The 19510-nt window shown below is 34.7% G+C and overlaps 2 protein-coding genes across 2 annotated transcripts in view; both read right to left on the bottom strand.

Annotated features, from left to right (window-relative positions):
- LOC116169057 (torso-like protein) overlaps window positions 1-19510 on the bottom strand; it is a 101047-nt gene that overhangs the window by 43574 nt on the left and 37963 nt on the right. The window lies entirely within an intron of this gene.
- On the bottom strand, window positions 957-4257 carry LOC116168214. Its single transcript, XM_031483916.1, has 2 exons — window positions 2857-4257; window positions 957-2198 (listed from the first exon to the last, which is right to left on the bottom strand). The coding sequence occupies exons 1-2, from the start codon at window positions 3994-3996 to the stop codon at window positions 1776-1778; spliced, it is 1563 nt and encodes a 520-aa protein (XP_031339776.1). The 5' UTR covers window positions 3997-4257; the 3' UTR covers window positions 957-1775.

The raw sequence follows: 19510 nt of genomic DNA on the forward strand, positions 1-19510 counted from the left end.
AGTAAATTCGCCCCCGGAATGTTCGCCCCAAGTAAATTCGCCCCCAACAAATTCGCCCCCGGAATATTCGCCCCCAACAAATTCTCCTCCGAATAATTCGCGCTTAGAAGATTCGCCCCCGTAGGATTAGCCTCATAACATTTATTAACCCTCGGAAGTAATAGGTTGGTTTGGTAACATATTCCAATCCCGTAGATACCTCATTAAACTTTTTTTATCGTTATCCCTTTCAAAATTACGTAGTTCTTCACTTTGTTATTGTATCATAGTCTAATGGAAATAATGTATTTTTACCAAGAAAATATTTGGTTGGCCTACAGGAGCAAGGTACAAACTTAAAAACAGTGCGGTAATGGAGCTCATTATCAAACCGCAAACAATTGACAACGGTTCGCAAACAATTGACAACGGTTCGCAGAAAAAAATTTATTCCGTTTCATCCCTCGCTATTTCATCTTGATCTTGCGATCCATAATCTAATTACACAATGACAATTTTAAACAAGATACAGTTATTTAGAAATAGCTATTTGTGTATTAAGAGCGCAAAATGATATATTGTCGATTGAAAGAGACAGTTGACGCGCGACGAAGGAGCGCGGCAATCTCTTGAAATCGACAATCAATTTGCGCTCGAATTACACACAAGATTTTTTCTACAATCGATCAGTTCACATATTTCCAGAAATTTAAATTTCTCACTCAAATCATTTTAATCTTATTCCCAAATGAAAGATGTCATTTACTCGTTGTCATTGGATACTCTGAGCAATGCATATTTGATTTATAGTTAATAATTGGGAGAGCGAGCGTTTTTTTCTATTTTGCGCTTATAAGCGACAAAGTGACATTCCTCGAAAAAGATGACGTTTGCGTTGTCAGATACGAGCGTAAATGCCTACTTTGGATATCGATTATAGAAAAAGGTATTTAAATGTTTGTAAAATAGCACACAGGAATGATATAAATACGAAAATGTAACACGATTTTGGCTTTGGTAACACCTCAAATTAAAATAAATAAAAGAAGAAATAAATTTTATTATATAAAATATTATAAAGTATTACTTATAGTTGCTACAAATGCTATTTACCACATCAAAATGCACATCACTGCTGTGGTCCAGATAGACTGAACCACGAATATTATTATTGCATCGCGCCGGATCTGGAGAAATGATATGCCACGTCAAAACGTTTCCAAACTTTGACCATACATATATCTTTATGCCCAAAAGATTCGCGGTGGCCATTATTTCCTCGCTAGCCGCCCATGTTCCTTCAGAAGCCATCTCCGGTCTTGGGTTGTCAGCTCCTTCCGCAGACTGTGAATACTCTTCACAGATGATCCTACGGAACACTGCATGTTGTGATTGGTCACCTGTGATGGTAAAACAAATTGATCTAAAAAAGCAGTTCCCGTCCCCAACTATGCTATAAGTTTTACGTGGTGGGTTCCTTCTCGCAAAGGGAACTCCTAATGTGTTCGGAACAGTAGCCGATTTCCTAAAGAATTTTAGGGGGCCCAAATTTTTGCATAAGAGCCGCTGCTCTTTCACCGATAAGGGTACGTACATTAACTCTTCTTCCATTGTTTGTACAGATTTTAACATTAAATCATTGCTGTCAGGTTCTTTAACTTGCATCGTTTCTGATTGGCATTCATTATCACCGAGATTATCACCACCTTCTTCATCTACATCTGAGTTGTCATCGCTTGAATGAGATGATTCTTTTGTAGGAACTAAACTTCCCGAGACACATGCCCCAACTGCCGCTAGATATACCAAATGTTCGTGGTTACCTTTGTAGAATTGGTACCTTTGGACTTTGTTACAATTCGACTGTCCAGGTTTTCGTATAACTTCATTCTGCAGCGCAATTTTCCTCCAACCTCCAAAGCTTTTCTGTCAAAAACTGCGTCTGATTCTGCTTCCATTAGCTTTTGTATAAATAAATAAAAGGACAGGTGTTTCCTCATGCAAATTTGCTTAAATTTTAGATGCCACCCCTCCACGGAATTTATTGTCCTGGGTAAGTTTTTTTCTACGCGGTCATAGCAATTCCATGTTGAAGGAGGAAATTTTGGGGGTATCACCTTTCTTCCGACTGTCTTCCCTTTCACGTAATTTTTTTCTAAATGAGCGCACAATGGAAGAAGTCTGGAGTCAATTGCATCGACCAAGTCATCGAAAACTTTCTGAAATAATAATAAAATAATAATAATAATAATAATAATCCACCAGGAGCTTGCATTAAAGCACAAACTCGTACCCACACGAACACAATATTACAAATATACACCAACAAACATCCTCGAAAACGACGAATTCAAATTATACTGGGATAGGACATTACACACAGACAAGACAATACCACATTAACAGACCAGACATTACACTTATTCACAAAAGAACTAACAAGACACATCTAATAGACATAGCAATACCAAACGACGCGAACCTTCTAGATAAGGAGCAAGAGAAAATTGAAAAATACACTCCACTTGCAATTGAAGTAAAAGAGGTATGGAAGATGGATCCAGTGACAATAGTACCAATGATGATATCCGTTACCGGACTAACAGCGAAAACTTTTACACGCTACTTGCACACGTTAGAACTTCCGGAATACCTGCACACCAACATGCAAAAGGCCATACTATTGAAAACGGCTAACATCGTTAGAAGGTTCCTTAACCAATGACAAGTCACATCGCTGCATGAAGACTTGGTCAAGAACCGTCTCATGTACCACAACCGCTATTAGTGTGAAAATAAACCAATTAATAATAATTTTTGCAGTGACATCATGAGGTGCATCTGACATATACCTATGTAAACAATTTTACTGCTTACCTGTATATCGGACTCGGGGACAAAAGATAGTGCAACAAGGCTGTGGAAGCCGCTTCTAAGGTCTTTTTCTTCTATCTTGTTGTAGGCTTCTTTGAGATGTGGAATTTTCTGTACTCTTCTCCATAAAATTTGAGAAAAATGGAAAAGGCATCCGGCCAGCTTAGCCTGCGGAAAGCATGCCTTAACTGCGTTGATGGCAGCCGCTTCAAAGTCGCTGGCAACGTATTCAGGACAGAGTTCTTTACCAGTTCTTTGTTTCACTTCGTCTTTTACAGCCTCGAAAAGGACTTTATACGACTGTTCATCTTTACTGCTCATTAGGCTGTATACGCACGGGAGGAATTTGTTAAAAAAGTCACAATGAATGGTGTAAAGTTGATAAGCGATATTTGGAACTGTAGAAAATGTTCCATCAATGATATAAAACTTCGCGTTTACCAGTTGACGTAAGCCATCGTTGGAACAAAATATCAATTGACGGTTTTTGTCTTGAGCGCCAGAATCAAAAATTAACCATCTTCCACCATTAAACGATGAAAATTGGACAGGTAGTTCATCCGGAACTGCATAAATGTCTTTGGGCTGTTTATCATACCCTTGGGATTGGGCATTTCTAATGGTTCTCTTCAAAGATTCCTTATGTGGCAACTTTGAAATTACTTCAAGGTCTGGGTTATGTTCAACCATCTTTTTTAAGTAAATTTCGGAAGGCATTGTTTGAGGATGCTGTTTAGCTGCCATTTTCATGTTTGCCGTTATCACTTTAGAATGTGCTGAACCCCAATCGGAACCATGGCTATGATTGGGTATTGGACCTCTAGCAATTGCCTCTTCATTTGGCGTAAGCCAAAGTCTGGCCTGACAAGTGCTACCTAGAATCTTCGTACCTGCTCGAAAGCGACATCTCCACGCTGATGTTCCATCTTTCAGTTGTTTTCCGAAAACATACATAAAACCATCATGCACTAAGCATTTCTTGCCTCTTTCAGTTGTTGTGAAATTCGGCATGGTATTCGTTGAGAAGGTGTACAGAATCTGCTTTAAGAATGCTGCTGTCGTGTTTTTATTCTCACTTATAGATTCGTACGAGTTCCAAAGATGTGAAGTACAAAGAGTGGTTATTGTCTGAAGACGAGACATACAAACATTCCTCTCTCAGTTACATTTGAACGTAGGCGTCCTTCGAGACAGGATTACACATTGTCTTTGAAATTTTTAAGCAACCGATGCATTTTCCCGATTAAATAAATATTTGCAAAAATGACAATATTTGGAACTCAATACGGCGAGACTGGCAACTCGAAATTGTTCATATTCAATCGTCTTTCACCTGTAAAAGGCTGATTCAACGGTTCAACGTCAACCGTATGTTTACAATACATTTTACAACAAATTGCGTTTACAAAGGAGTCGAATTACTCATTTATGGATGTATTGAAATGTTTTTTTCATCAATGTATAAACAAAGGGTGATTCTTTCTTTAGACTTACATTTGAAAATTGGTCCAGATTTGATGTAGGTACCTAAATTAGTGTTGAAAAACACCAACTTAGGTGAAGTTTGCTGAAGTATCAAATCATAATTAAAATAATCTAAAAAAATCTAACTCGAAACTCCCATTTCTTTAAAATATTAAAAAAAGTTGGCTGATATATATATTAGTTAAGTAGGAATTAGTCTGCTACGGTACTCTTGTACTCGTTTCAAATTCATCCCGTCGGATCAAACTTAAATTTGAGAATTTTGATTTTCAATCAAATAAACTCTTCGTCTATTAGGATTGTAATATTTAAAATCTTAGAAAATCGTGCACAACATTCGGTTTTTTAAGTAAATCTAACTACCTAATTAAAAAATAATGCAAAACTTACCAGCACCACGTGAAACCGATCTTCTTCAATACTCAAAACTATTTTTTTTCCCACAGGTTTATACCAAACTCCGAAAGTTAAAAAAAACACCGTAGAATATAATCGTTACCTAACCAAAAATCAAAGTTCGTATTCGCGCCAAAATATAACAAGTAGGAACATAAAAAGTTTCAAAACACATACATCACCAATGACCAAACGAGCCATCAAACGTTCTGTTAGGAAGAAATTAAGAAGCTAACAACTCAGTCAATCAAAAATGTCATTTAAATTAGATTATAATATATTACCTTCTTTTGTAATACAAGAATTAAAGTGGATTTTCCATATGTCATGTCTGAAATAATAGAAGTCATTAAGTCATTTTGAATACAGGATTTATTTTCTTTGGATGTCAAATCCTTTGCAAATCACCCTTACTTGATTCAACCTTATCTTAATAGCCTATTCATATTTTAGTTAACAGGATTAATAAATCTTATGGGGCGAATCCTACAGAAGCGGAATCGCCGGGGGCGAATCTTCCAGAAGCGAATTTGTCCGGGGCGAACTTGCCGGGGGCGAATTTTCCGGGGCGAATCTTACGGAGGCGAATAGTCCTGGGGCGAATTTACGTGGGGGCGAATTTTCTTGGGGGCGAATTTTCTTGGGGGCGAATTTTCTTGGGGGCGAATTTTCCGGGGCGAATCTTACGGAGGCGAATAGTCCGGGGGCGAATTTACTTGGGGGCGAGTTTTCGTGGGGGCGAATATTCCGGGGGCGAATTTTCAGGGGCGAATTTACCGGGGCGAATTTTCGGGGGCGAATCATCCTACGATCGTTGTAGTAGATAGTTAGGGAATTTTATAATTGTTTTATTTCAAAAATCGATGGGTTGGTTATAAAGAAATCTTGTTTTGAAATTTTTGATCGATTCGATATTTAAAAAATAAAAAATAATTGCAAATACAAATGAAAGATAAATAAAAGATAGCTTTGAAAATTTTTGTTTTTTTCAATAGTCCTTAAAATAAGGGGCTATTACAATTTTTCAAAAAACAAAAGAACGCAAATAACTTCGAAAAAATAAAATAAGATTTACAAATCAAAAATGGAAACTAAGAAAGGAGTTGTGTTTTAATGAGTTCTAACTTCGGGTATAAAGACTTAGTATGAACATCCTGTAAATAAAAATGTTGTGTTTCTTGCCTTAAACTTGCATGTTTCTAGTTTAAACTAGACGAAAATGGGGCAAAACGATGGAAACCATCAGTGTAACTTGTAAGATACTTTTCCAAAAACATCGACTTAGCGACTTGCAGAAATTGAAAATTACATAGGTACCTATTATACACCAAATTTGGTCGAAATCCATTTAGTTGTGTACCAAATTGTTTTATTGATAAACTTGTTCCTAGATTTTAGTCAAAAGCGGTTTGGAAATTAAATTTTAGGCTTAAGATCATATAATATATGATATATTTTACATTTGATATATTATGACAAATGTAAAATATATTCATTCAAAAGTGCGGTCAGAATAATGAAAATTGACGTTTTTATTGCACTTTAACAACCTTGACTATGCGCAATTTCAACAAAAAGCTTTTCAGACATCCTCGAATTGATTTACGGGTTCCTGAGTGTTCAAAACACGTATTTCCATTAAAGAATGTGGAGGGGGATTTTCAGACCTAATGCAAGATTTTGTAAGTACCTACTATGTATGTCGGGTAGTAAAAAATGCACCTTCAATTTTAAAAAATGTTTGAAGGGAACTGTTGTGCACTCATCTATTTAACATGAAGTTCAATATCCATGTAAATATAAATTAACTAAAACGTTGCCCCAAGTATTTAGTACCTACCTACAAAACTCACAAAATCAACAACAACACAATAAACAAAATCGCACACACTGTCACTACTTCAGATATAAATCTGTATAATACGGAAACGAACCATGTTAGCTCCTATGATAAATGAACAACATATTGTTCAATGTAACATTTCTAATGCAATTTTGTTATTAAATACATTTTTAGCGCATTTTTGAAAAAAATACGCTATTATATTCGTCATTGCTGGCAGGCCGGCTGTCCGCGTTAGATCTCCACAACTACAATAGCTAGAGACTTCAAATTTTCACTAAAAGCTTCCTGCTATAGTGTAGATGTGCAGGCACTAGTCTATTTTGAGTTAGATTACTTGTAAGATCGATAATTGAAGAAAATAATTTCGATATGGGTTTCGGAGGTGCTATAATTTTACCGTTAGAGAGCGCTACCAGTATAAAAACTTATTATTTACTTTGTGATTTGTTTTACAAAATGAAGACGTATACCGTCAATTGAAATTAAATAAAATTAATTATTTAACGCAGCCAAAATTACTCGTGAGATCGATAATTTTAAACTTCGCTAATAAAATACTGACCTGCATTACCAAAAATGCGCTTTAATCATGCATATGCTGATTTACAACTTGTTTTAATTATATCGAGCGCGCGAAAACAAATATGACGTATGAAACTATCATATGGGACTGAAATAAAGAATCGTCTCAGGGTCGTTTTCTGCAAAAGATGTCTTTGGCTCTTATCCTTTTTTGGAAACTTTCACAAACGCTGCTAAATCTGTTCCACTCTTAATCGCAGTATTGTTTGAATTTTTGAATTAATGCGCCAAAGAGTTGAAGATTTAAATACTTTTCGACATTTCCTTATAATATATACCAGCATTATTGATGCAATTAAGAGATTGTTCGTAAGATGCTTCCTATTCATACACGCCAACAACTTTCATATTCTCTATAATAGGATTTTGTATTTGGATTTTGCAGGTAACAGCTTTTCTTCTGCTTCTGCAGCAAGTCATTTATTTACAAAGGGAGTGATTTTTAAAAGCAAACGTCTAGTCACACTGCCCACTAGATTAGAAATGTATTCGAGTACAACGCTCGTCCGCCCGTCTGTGTGCATGATAACTCACGAACGGTTTCGAATTTTCCAATTCTGTTTTCAGTAATAGATAGACAATTGTCAAGGGACTAACTATTTAAATTTTCGTCATTTGGACTTTTTATCCGCCCACCTTAGTTTGTCGCTCGTTGTCTATATTGGCTTATTTTTAAATTGTATTGTAGGTATAATAAAAATACTATAAGAAAGGCGTGTATAATTGGTTTTTAAAGACTTGATTCCTAATATATTATTTGTCAATTATCAGTAGTTTTAATCGATACAAGCAATATCAGTGAGTCACCGCATTTCAGTCACAACTCAAATCACCGTGATTTAGCAAATCAAGAATTTCATTTTTTACTGGTCAACAGAGTATGTGGATCATCTTCAGTTGGGCACACGAACAAGGAAATGTTAATATCTAGCTAAAGGTTAACAAAAGCACCACGATCTCACGTATCTATTATTATTATAAACAATAACAACAACCATAAGGTTAATTTTATTTTTGGTAACAAATTCAAAAAAACAAAATCATAAATTTGGAAATCCGTTGATATCCAAAGAATAGAACTATTAGATATATATTATACTGTTGTGTAAATTTAGGTATTTAAGACAATAGATAATTTTTGTTTAAATAGTTGCATTATAATTTGTTTATTTTCTTGTGAAATTACGTTAAGGAAAGATAAGGGGCATTTGTTCAGAATTGTATTAGGTGTTTGTAAAAGTTTATCTAATTTTAATATTAGCCAGTCGTTACGATAAGAGTTTCGCTTGTTGCTCAGAATTAATTTTGTAAACAGATGTTGACGCAGGTGTTGCGCTTTAGATAAGAATTGTTCGAATTTTAATAAAAGAATAAGGAAGTGGAAAGCGTGGTGTATTACAGTCCCAGTCGCAAAATTTTTAATTGATCTTCGCCAAATGTCATATCATTTGAATATTTCAAATGGCTAAGCGAATTATAGCTCTGGATAACCGAAACTACAAAATTTTGACAAGTACATGGCGACGATAATTGGGCACTACTTTGCTCTTCAATTTTTTTATCTATAAAAAGAGTAAAAGAGGGGTCTTAGATGATACACCCTGTATATGGTAAACTTGTTCAACTTTTAACGAATCATTTTCCGTAAAATTAACGAAAACGTGTTCCAACACTTTAAATTTAAAGTTGGGCTAAATTTATCTTCATTCTTATGTCTTGCATGTACACTCCCTTAAAAAAATTCACTGGCATGTGTGATTGGATCTTCATTTAATTTTCCAGCCAGAACTTAATATTGATTTTCTTCCCTTATTTCAATAGAAAATGAAATTATTGCATAGTCTTTAAATTATTATAATACAACTTTCACCTAAAATTCATTGTTTCTCTTACGCTTACTTAAAATTACGCTTCGAGAAGTTCTTCTCTAACGGAACAGTTTGCGGTACGTATTTTCCTTTCTGGATGTACCTCGTATGTTCAAAAACCACCACATTAAGTTCTGTCCCCAATTAATTGATTGGGTAATTCGTTTTTAAATCAAAACCCTATATACGTGGAAAGACTCTCCTCATCCTTGATTCACAACTTATCCCTTGGTCCAATAATGAATTTTATTGGCAGGTCAAGTTCAATTTTGTAACAATAAATGAAAGGAATGTCATAAGTAAAAGTACCCATTCAATGGCGTTTACTTCTCAATACATTGCTTTTTACTCCCAGTGTAATATACTGAAAACAAATACTCATAAGAAAGATAGGAACCAATAATCCAAATCTGTAGAGTCTTCCTTAACGCAGTACTCCGTTTCCCTTACCAAATCCCATTTCAACGCCCAAAGGCGAAATGTGTGCAAATCCAATAGTGATGTTTTAAATATACATGGAGAGAGCTGAAGGAAAATTGTGTCTCCGTGTATTAAATTACACTTCGAAAGCGAATATTCAGGTTTCGTGACAGCTTTAACTTCTATTTCTTGACAACGGGCGTCCATCAAAAGTGAAACATCCCCCTATTTATCTAAATTAAATGCAAACGCACATAAAGATTATATTTTAAACCTATCAAAATCAAGCACCTTCTCTGAAATCGGTGTTCAGTAACTGAAATTTGATACACTAATTAAATGCTACCAACACACACGTATCCAGTGCCTTTGTTAGGAACATATGTTTCCCATTGCTTCCCAATTAGATTTTTAAACGCTTCCACTTTGTAACCGAGTAAGATCTACTACACCGATTTCAACGGTTGAATCGTTACGTAAATAATCAGGCGCAGATAAATAATCAAAACACTTCCGCATGCAAAAAGTATAACACCCATTAATTTCGTACATAACAAATGAAATGTTCACAAAAATTGATGTGGTTATTTGATAATCATAATGATATAATAACATTCACTAAGCTTCCGTTTTATTCACTGGCCAATTACCTTTTCAGATATTATGTTCATTAAACGGAAGATGAGTCAAAATTTCCTCCACGGATTTGCTCTTTACATATGTAATTTACATACAATATGGAACGGTTGAATTGAAATTGCAAATTATAAAATGTTGATTTAATTAGGGGTTTATATAAAATCGACTATTGCGTAATATTACTTGCGGCATTTTTATATACCACCTTTAATAGGATGTAGGTTGATTACACTTAATTAATTCTCGAATCAGTACCGCATTTTACATAAAGCAAAAGCCATAGGTATTTTAATCTACCTGATGAGTTGCTTGTATTGTTTGACGTAGCTATAATTTTCTGTTGGTACTTCTTTACATTGTTCTTTGTATTTTTACGTACGTGTTCAAATAGGAAATAATAAAAATGTGTAAATTTTTTTTGGATCCACATTCTCCAATTATTACAAATTTTCATTGCTAAGGAGTCATTACTCCGCTTTATTTATGGGAAATAATCCCTAATCGTCAAGCTATGGACCAACGAAGATAATGGTAAAAATGATAATGGCAAAAGTGACGTTATATACCATGGTATGCGCTAATTTCCGCATCAATAAATAGATATTTTTGCTTTACAGTGTTGTATTTTCAGGTTGGTTAATTTAGTTTCATCTCGGGTTGTGGAAATGGTTCGAAATCGTCGTCATGATTCCGGTAGTAACCCAATTAATACTCCACAAAATCATTGCGCTGATATTTTCACACTTAGTATACTTTAATGGCCGGATGAGGAATTTGAAAACGGGGGGTTGATCCTGATTTGTGTAACATCTCGTTGTTTCATTGAATGTACTGTTGGTTTGGGTCACTGACTGAATGCGCTTTTAGTGCGTTAGGAGTAGTTGGTACCATTGGGATTGAGAAATATCACTTTTGGTTTTGTCGTTGAAGTGGCAGGTTTTTATCTTGCGAAAGATGTTGATTTCTGCAGTTTAAAATTCCAGAATCATCAAACTACAAATTGTCTAAATTATTTACCTAGGCGTATTTACGTAAATGCGGGTTGGTTGTATCTTTTAGAGGTAAAGTTATTTTCATAGGATTCCTTATTTCGATAACATGTTCCTTTTTTAGGTTATGCCATGTTTTAATTTAATTACCTATATCGCAATCCGAAACCCATTTATTATAGGGTACGTAAGATTCAATTAAGTGGATTTTAGTCTGATATTGGTATTCTTGAATGAAATGTTGTGTACGTTACGACTATTGCAGTGGTTGTGTTAAAGAAGTACCGCGTTCTTGTTGAAATGTCATGACTACGCAAATGTAGGTTACTTCTGGGTTTTAGTTAAGTATACTTTTTTTTAATTTGTCTTTTTTATTGCTTAAAATACTGCACATGCGCACATCTTATCTTTGCTTTTAACCGAAGCATCTGCGATTAAAAGTTCACTCCGATCGCATCTTCAATTCACCTCTCAAGCTGCTCTCAAATTCTTCGTGTTTTCTTCAAGTTCCTCTCAATTAATTAATGTTTTCATCACCCCGAAGGTTCTCCTGAAGTTCTTCTCAAGTTCTCCTCAAACTCCTTCCTCGTTAATTTCTTTAAGCGGACTTTAACCGCATATTTTCCCTCAACCTCCCTAAAATTCTTCAATTTGCATAAAGTCTTTCTAAAGTTATTTCAAGTTCATCTACACTTTCTTTTTAAGTTCACCCCCTTAAATTTGTCTTTAAATGGCCCTCAAGTTCCCCGAAAATTCATTGGTCCCCCCATGTACATCCAAAGTTCTTCTCTAATTATTCTCCCCTCGAGGTTTCCTCAGCGATCCCTTAATTTCCTCATCAACCTCCCAAGCTTCACAGCTTCCCTCATGTTCCTATCAAATTCTGCTCAGGCTCCTCGCAAGTTGAGACTTTCGAAGTTAATTTGTCACTAAAATAGTGCACAGGTGTTTTGTGGGTGACTTAGTGACCGTTTGCCATTTGACACAGCAATATTTTCTTTGGTAAATTGCATTTGTTCATTCAAATATTAGCAGTTCCCTTGTCAGAATCCTTCAAACACAAAAATAATTCCACTTAAAAATCAAAGTTTATATTTCCTGGGAACTAATCTTTCATGTAGCAGTACTTTACTTAAAAGTCCTTCCGTGTTTTCATTTTTAAAGGTTGTTATTATCATTTGTTGCTGTGTTCCTTGACTTTTATTTGAAAATCTATCCTTCTGAGAGCATTTATTAAAACCAGAGCCATTGCCTTCATTTTAAAGTAGCCATGAAAGATCTAGTTATACATAAAAACGTAGCCCAGAAGAGGTTTTAACAAATTTATTTGTAGAAAGTTTCCCCTTTAAATTAGCTAGATAATAATATTCATAAATTGAGCTCACAACTTCTCCCCAGTTGTAAAAGCAAAAAAATTTGTTCGTCTGCTACTGCCGAAATGTTGCTTTCTATTCAAAGAATTTGCTCATCAGAAGTAGATCCTCTTAGCGTTTTAAATTGAAAAATTTAATACAAGCGAGCGAAGGTAGCATAGGTACTAGAAACTCAACAGAAAATCATAAACCTTTAATTAAAACACGAAGTGGGCGTAGTATTAAATTCCAAACAAACTTTAATGTGGTTTTAAAAACTTAATTTACACGATTATTACCCTGTTGCTTGTTATATCATATAAGCTTGTTAAGATCCAGTTTATCGAAAACGGAAGCAATGAAAACGCGCCCTGATTTGGCGAACCACGAAAATGTATCGCGTTTTTTATTTCAATGTCATCTACAATTCCCGAATACCGGAAGAGATAATGCATGTGTAATTCTACAACAAAACAAACTCATTAAAATTCACATTTGCATTTTTCTCCATCAACAGCTTGTTAGCATTTTTTTTAAAACAATGTAACTAAACAAATGAGAGTCCCACCCTTCCATAATTTTGCGGTACTGTTCGTCCGTCCGTCCGTCTGCGAAAACGAATTGACCGATTACGATGCAATTTTGCAGGTGGATTCTTATCATATTTAGTACATCGTAGTGAATTGGCAATGTAGGCCAAAAAATAAGGAAGGTCCTTTTGACATGTCCATTAGTTATAAACCGAATTGCATGAAATTCAAAATGGGTATAACTTTAGCCATATAATGTGCAATGCCAAGCTGTAGGCATACCCACTAACGAAAAGGACAAAAGTGGTGGTTGTAGCACGCGAACAGAATAGGTCGACGATTGGGGTATGTTTGAGAGCTTTAGTTAGATGTATCTAACAAATGGCACTTTGTATTGCATGTTGCAATTTTACGTGAAAGGTTTTTTATGCCCACATACCAATATCTACACTTTATTGTTTCATTTTAATAAATGGAAGATGCACAAAGTGCTTTGAAAGTTCATTACTTTGGCCAGCGAGTTTTCAATTGCGTTCAAAGAGAAAGAATAAAGCTCTTTTAAGTATATTTTAAAAATCTGATTACATATACGATAGTAAATATTCTTTTTACGAAAGCAGTATTATCCGTAAAATGAAAATTGGTTGCTCTGTCACTTTAGGTAGGTTATAATATTCTTTTTGTGTAAAACTATGTTTTTGAATATTACCATCTCGATTATTCTCAATTTAAGTATGATAATAAAAGCCCTTCTACATTCCTTCTTAATTATAGTACTCGTTCATATACGAAAACAGTAATAGAGGGTAGGTTTCTCGGCGACAGCTAGGCTCGCTTGGAAGGCGTGGGTTGTGTCGGTTTCGGTTTTTAGTCACGGCAACAGACATTAATAAGAATAGTAGCTTGCGGTTGGTGGAAACGCGCAGAAACTAGGGAACATTTAATCGAAATTTTTTAAGTGAGTTTAGTTTTATCTGCTCAAGTGTTCATAAAAAGTTGTTATCGGACAAGAATTAATTAGTTTTTCGACGAACAATGTCATGTGCGAGATAAGCGATGCAGGTGTTTTATCTGTTCTGGCGGCGTAGATGGAATTTCTAGTGTAGTCGGAGCGTTGATTTTATTAGAGGAGGTGGTTTTTATTCAAATAGGATGAATGAAGAGTAAAGGGGTTATTTTGAAAGAGGGCGTGATATCGCTAATCCAGCCAGCTATGCAATTTTAAAAATAAAAAACGTAATCATTTTCATATTGGTTAAATAATGCGTGACACATAGAATTTCGAGTTTAAAAAGTTACTGTTATCAAGAAATGTCTTCGAGTCAGTTGTGGTATTTTAATAAGTTGTTTTGTTTCTGAGAAGAATTTGTGAGATTCATGTTAAAGTGTGTGTTTCGCCGAACATCGCATATTTCTTGTCCTGGGCAGTTTATTTGATTATTATTATTACAGAACTGTGAGCAATTTTTGAGATCTCTAAATTTGTCTTTAATAAATCGACCGTTTGCAAACGGAGTGTGTTCTATCCAAAAGGAATTGCTAGCTTTAAATTTTGTTCTCACAGGATTTTCCCGCATTTCATTTTTTTTATTATGTTTGTGCTAGAATAAATTCTTGTAATTTTTCATTGTGTGTCAATTTTGATTCCATTTTGAAATCTAATTTTATTTTTCTACGTCAGATTTATGTTATTTCCGATTTTATTCAAAATTTGAGTAGTAATTTCATCGACTCTCAATATAAGAGTTCAAAATCCATGTTTTCCTTGTTGTGTCGGAACCCAGTCGTACCCTAAGGTCAGTTCGAGGGTAATTAACAAGAGCTTGTTCTTGTCCAAATTACCATCGTAATTAGGAGCTGTACTGTTTTCTCTAATCAGTTAGATAACGGCCATCCTCGATTTCACCTACCACATGGACGTTTGCGGATTAGTTAAGAAATGGGATAATAGGAATTAACCAAGGCATATAACCAGCAACGGGATAGATTTATTTTCTTCTGTTTTGTCTAATTTTTCTGCATTATTTTCTAATTTAATACCACATGTGTAAGGTAGTAAGAAAGAGGAAAAATATAATCTTTCTAATGAATCATCTCATGCCCTATGTTGCCATTAAAAAAAATCAAGATGGTGGTCGCATTCAACAATCATGTGGCAAAAAAATGTTGTAGGCTCAAAATATGTGAACTAATTTCAATTGGAAGCTTTGTAATTTTCATGTCTAAACCTAAAACGGTTTGAGCGCGAAAGCTTTGGTTCCATCTTTAATAGCGACCCTATATACTCAAGGAAAATTGAGGTGGTTTATGTATTGAACAAATTAGGTACTATGGACCATCACGGGGTATTCTATAATATTGTCAGTAAAACCGCGACTAGCTCATCGAGATTTATGAAAGTTCATCGACAATGGAAGTACGAAAATGTCCATTGATATCTTTCAAACATATGTCGGGGTTTTTCCATTTCCCATAAAGAAAGAAGCTACATATACCAATAAACGCTAACTGTGCCCTAGGGGAATTTTCCATTCAGACAGAATCTTTGCAGAATTTTGCTGTAACCCAAAAAAATCGTAAAATATGACGGTGATGTGTAAAATTTAAATTAGGAAATTAACTTTTCTATTGTAGGTACGTGTATTTTAGTAAGACTTCACTGGGGGAAGATTCTTTTTTTATTTATTTGGATAATTTATTGTTGTCAGAATAGTTTTAGTTAAAGAACCTACCCCTGTTTAATACAATAAATAAAGAACACTTACTCATTGTCACTATTTGAGCGATAGATTTTCAATACAACATTTCGTTTTTCAGCGAAAATTGTGCTAACCAGCAATCGAACAATTTTTTGAAGTACAGTCGGTTTTATTTTGTATTTGCCACCTCGGCATCTTTATTAGTGATAATGTTAACCTTTTTTTCGAATAATTACCGTCAAACTTTACATGTGGAATACCAATATGAGTATAAATTAAATTTTACCTTGCATTAGTATTGCTTATGTTTATTAATGTGGCATTAAAATTGACTTTAAAAGTTCACTATGGTAGGTAAATGATTTTTATGCTAATGGCGATTTGCTAATATAGAAAAAGTGATGATCCAAGAACAAGTTGCTTAAACCCTTTCATTTTGTAGAGCTCGAGATGCCTATATCAAAAACTAGTAGTTTCCAACCCCTTTTAAATGAAGGATCCAAACGCAAGTGATGCAAATGAATCCCCTAAAAGCACGCATTGTATTTCCGTTAAAATTTTCCCTTACAAATGAAAATTGTGATTGAATAAATTTTACATATAATTTTATTAAAATGTGAATCATCGAGCGCTATTTACATAATTGTTTGTACGTACGGCCATAAATTTCGCATCGCTGGATTAGAGGGGCGTAATAAAATACTATTACCGCTGTATATTCAGTTAATTAATTTCTCGAAACATCCCATCATATTAAGGTAAATCTTCGAACGGTAAATTGCGCAGTAGTCAATTGATGACTATGAATATTTGAACCCATTAATAACGACGAACGACATCGGGATTAACAATACGATCGCAATATGGACGCCATATTAAATTTTACGTTGCGGTATTCCAATTCAAGAATTATTAACTAATTAACAACCATCATATATTAAAGCGAAACATCATGCCCGCTTCTCAAATCCCATATTGGATTTATGCACGTTTCATATTGTTCACGTTTTCATGCCAGTAATAGGAATTTAATTATTCAACCATCACCATTACTAGAAGCCCTTTTTCATCTGTCTCGTTTGGTAAAATTTGTATAAACAATAAGCGTTTGAAATGTAAAGAGCAGAAATTGTATAAACTGTACAAGGTTAATGCAAAACATGAAGGTCGATGTATATTAATTAAACAGTGCATGGTAGGTACCTCCACTAATAATTAGCATAAAATTAGATTTCCTACAACCAAACACTTTAAAATTCGTTATGCTGCTAATTCAGGTAATATCGTGGCGATTAAGATAATCCAATCGAAGTTGCTGACTAATCTAATGGTTATTGAAGTTAAAAATATTGTTAATTATGAAAGTAAATCGATTTTTAAAGGCCATGGCGATATGTCTACCTGATGTCTGAATTATTACGAAATCTACGGTTAGGAAACTGCGAACATTATCTCTACGTGCATTTCTCTGCAATCTCTTTCCTGATTCATTTTTATCAGTAACCAAAAAGTGTAACATGCAATGCAAATGAAATGCAGGCACAATAGCAATAGTGTTTGCTTCAAACTGACCTGATTTTGTAGTGTAGCTACAACGAATAATGACCGTCTGCAGGTCTAAATTGGCACCATTGTCACATGAGCAACAATCAAACTTTTGATTTTTTGGTATAAGACAAACCAATTTAGCAGTTACGCGAAGGTTATGTAAGTGTACTTATAGATGATAAGATAGAAAGATAGTGGTAATATGTTAGAAGTTGTCAAGATATCACAACTGGATTTACCTATGTGTTTCGGGCACTTTGCAATGACAAAGATTTTTGTAAATTTTGTATGGGGAAAACTTAACAAGTTATGACTGTTTAATCTGTAAGTAGCACATGCATCTAGAACTAAGTACTATATCTACAAAGTTATATTTAATATTCATAGGATTTGGCTTTCGAATTATTAAAGTAAGTAATTAAAAAAATCATTTTGAACAATATCAAAATGTCTTATTGTGGAAAACTGATTCTCTAGTGGATATTGATTCAGTAATGGAGTCCTGAAAAAGTAAAAACCTAGGTGGATGTGGCTACATATCCATAAACTTTGTAGAGATTGAAATGTTTATCAACCACCCAGATTTAAATGGCATTTTAGTTTTTAAATTATTACCATCTACTTATACAAAACCGAACTATTAATTTTGGTAAGGAAATTGTGCCAACGTGCCCTATGACGAGAGTATCTGCAAGGCATCTTCGATCAAATTTGCCATTTTCTGCTTTCGCTATCAAACAACTAGTCTATACCAATTCTGCTACCTATATGAATGATTGCTTATCATTTCGTCCACAGTAAGACTTAAAATAACTTTCTTCTGATCTCTGACAAATTCGTAATTAGCACCTGATAATTCTGTATACAAAATAGCAATTTGGACTCGAGTAATCACAAAATTAACCATTTACAGATAAAAAATGTACCTATTCAGTTCACTCAAATCAGCTGAAAAAAGAATAGCATTTGGGGCCACACAAAGCACGCCACGCAACAAGCGATCGATAGGACAATAATTAAAGAAATCTTAATTACCTTAAAATGGCAATAATCCAAAATTCCCAGGCGTAAATGCGCTTTTTACATCTATTAAAGTAGTTTTTAAGCAATGCAATGTTATAAGAGGCGAATGATTTTAATCACTTTAGTTTAAGCTATAATACCAGTACATAATTTTTATAGGTTTCGGTAAAAAGGGGTAGTTTTCAGAAGAGCGCCCATCAGAACAATATAGATTTTGAAGTGGAGGGTATTAAGTTGAGCTTAATCCCAAATTTTTATGCAAACAGATGCAATTTGAACAAACTTGCTAGGGATTGTACTACTTTTAGCTTCGTTTTCTGGACTATAAACAATTCCTATCCGTCTACTCCCCAATTGATCTCACTTGTCTCCATGACGCTTCCCTTGGAAAAAGGGCAAAATATGTTCGTATTTTTAACGAAATTGAGCATATATAAGAAAAAATCTTTTAGCGTTATTTACAGGATGATTATTCTTAATGGAAGTGAGCATTATGTGGTATTGTTTGCGTTTTGTCCGTCCGTCTGTCTGTCAGGAACCACTTCTTTGAACTACTTTTAGGCTAATTGTCCTAGAGTCCTGGAACTTTTTTGCAATTGGAACTAGGCAGCCTATACCTTGAAGGTGTACTAGACGGCCATCAAATTTTTATGTCTTAACGGAGGGCCCCCCATGAATGATTTCCTGAGATATTGTTTCTGAAAGTAAAACGTGCATAAGTTTTACATGCGACAACCAATTGATCTCAGATTTGGCACACGCATGCCTTTAGTGGTGTCAAGTAAAACTTTTGAAAAAGGGGGGGGGGGGGATGTGAATATACGTTCTATTCTTCATGGTATTTTAATAAAAGGTCCCAACGAAAGGAATTAATTTGTACCAACTATATAGTCCTTCACCTCGACCCCTTATCGTCATCGGTTATAATTCATTACAGCTCAAGAACGGATTGTCGGAGGAGGGTACACAAAGAAAGATTAGGACGTCTGAAAAAAATATATCCATTCGTGATGTCAAAATTTTAAAAACGAATATCTCGAAAACGGTATGTCGAAGGGGAGTACTAACAAAGGCAAAATGAATCGTCTGGACGAGACGGCGGTCCGTGTGGCGCAGTTCAGTTGAACCTGGACCGCGGTACTAAGGATCCCTGGTTCGGGCATACATATTTGTAAATGTACAGTGGGTTGGGTTGGTAGAGCAGCCTTGGTTGAAACCGAATTCACTCAAAAATAAAGGCAAAATAAATAAATAATATCTACTGGTGATGTCAAAACTTT

The sequence above is a fragment of the Photinus pyralis genome, unplaced genomic scaffold, assembly GCF_008802855.1.
Source record: "Photinus pyralis isolate 1611_PpyrPB1 unplaced genomic scaffold, Ppyr1.3 Ppyr1.4_LG4, whole genome shotgun sequence".
Lineage (NCBI taxonomy): Eukaryota > Metazoa > Arthropoda > Insecta > Coleoptera > Lampyridae > Photinus > Photinus pyralis.

Excerpts from the sequence above, each read along its gene's own strand:
- LOC116168214 (XM_031483916.1), bottom strand. The coding sequence starts at position 3,996 with ATGTCTCGTCTTCAGACAATAACCACTCTTTGTACTTCACATCTTTGG. Across the intron at positions 2,199-2,856 it reads TCCCCGAGTCCGATATACAG|AAAGTTTTCGATGACTTGGT; the intron begins GTAAGCAGTAAA and ends TTATTATTTCAG.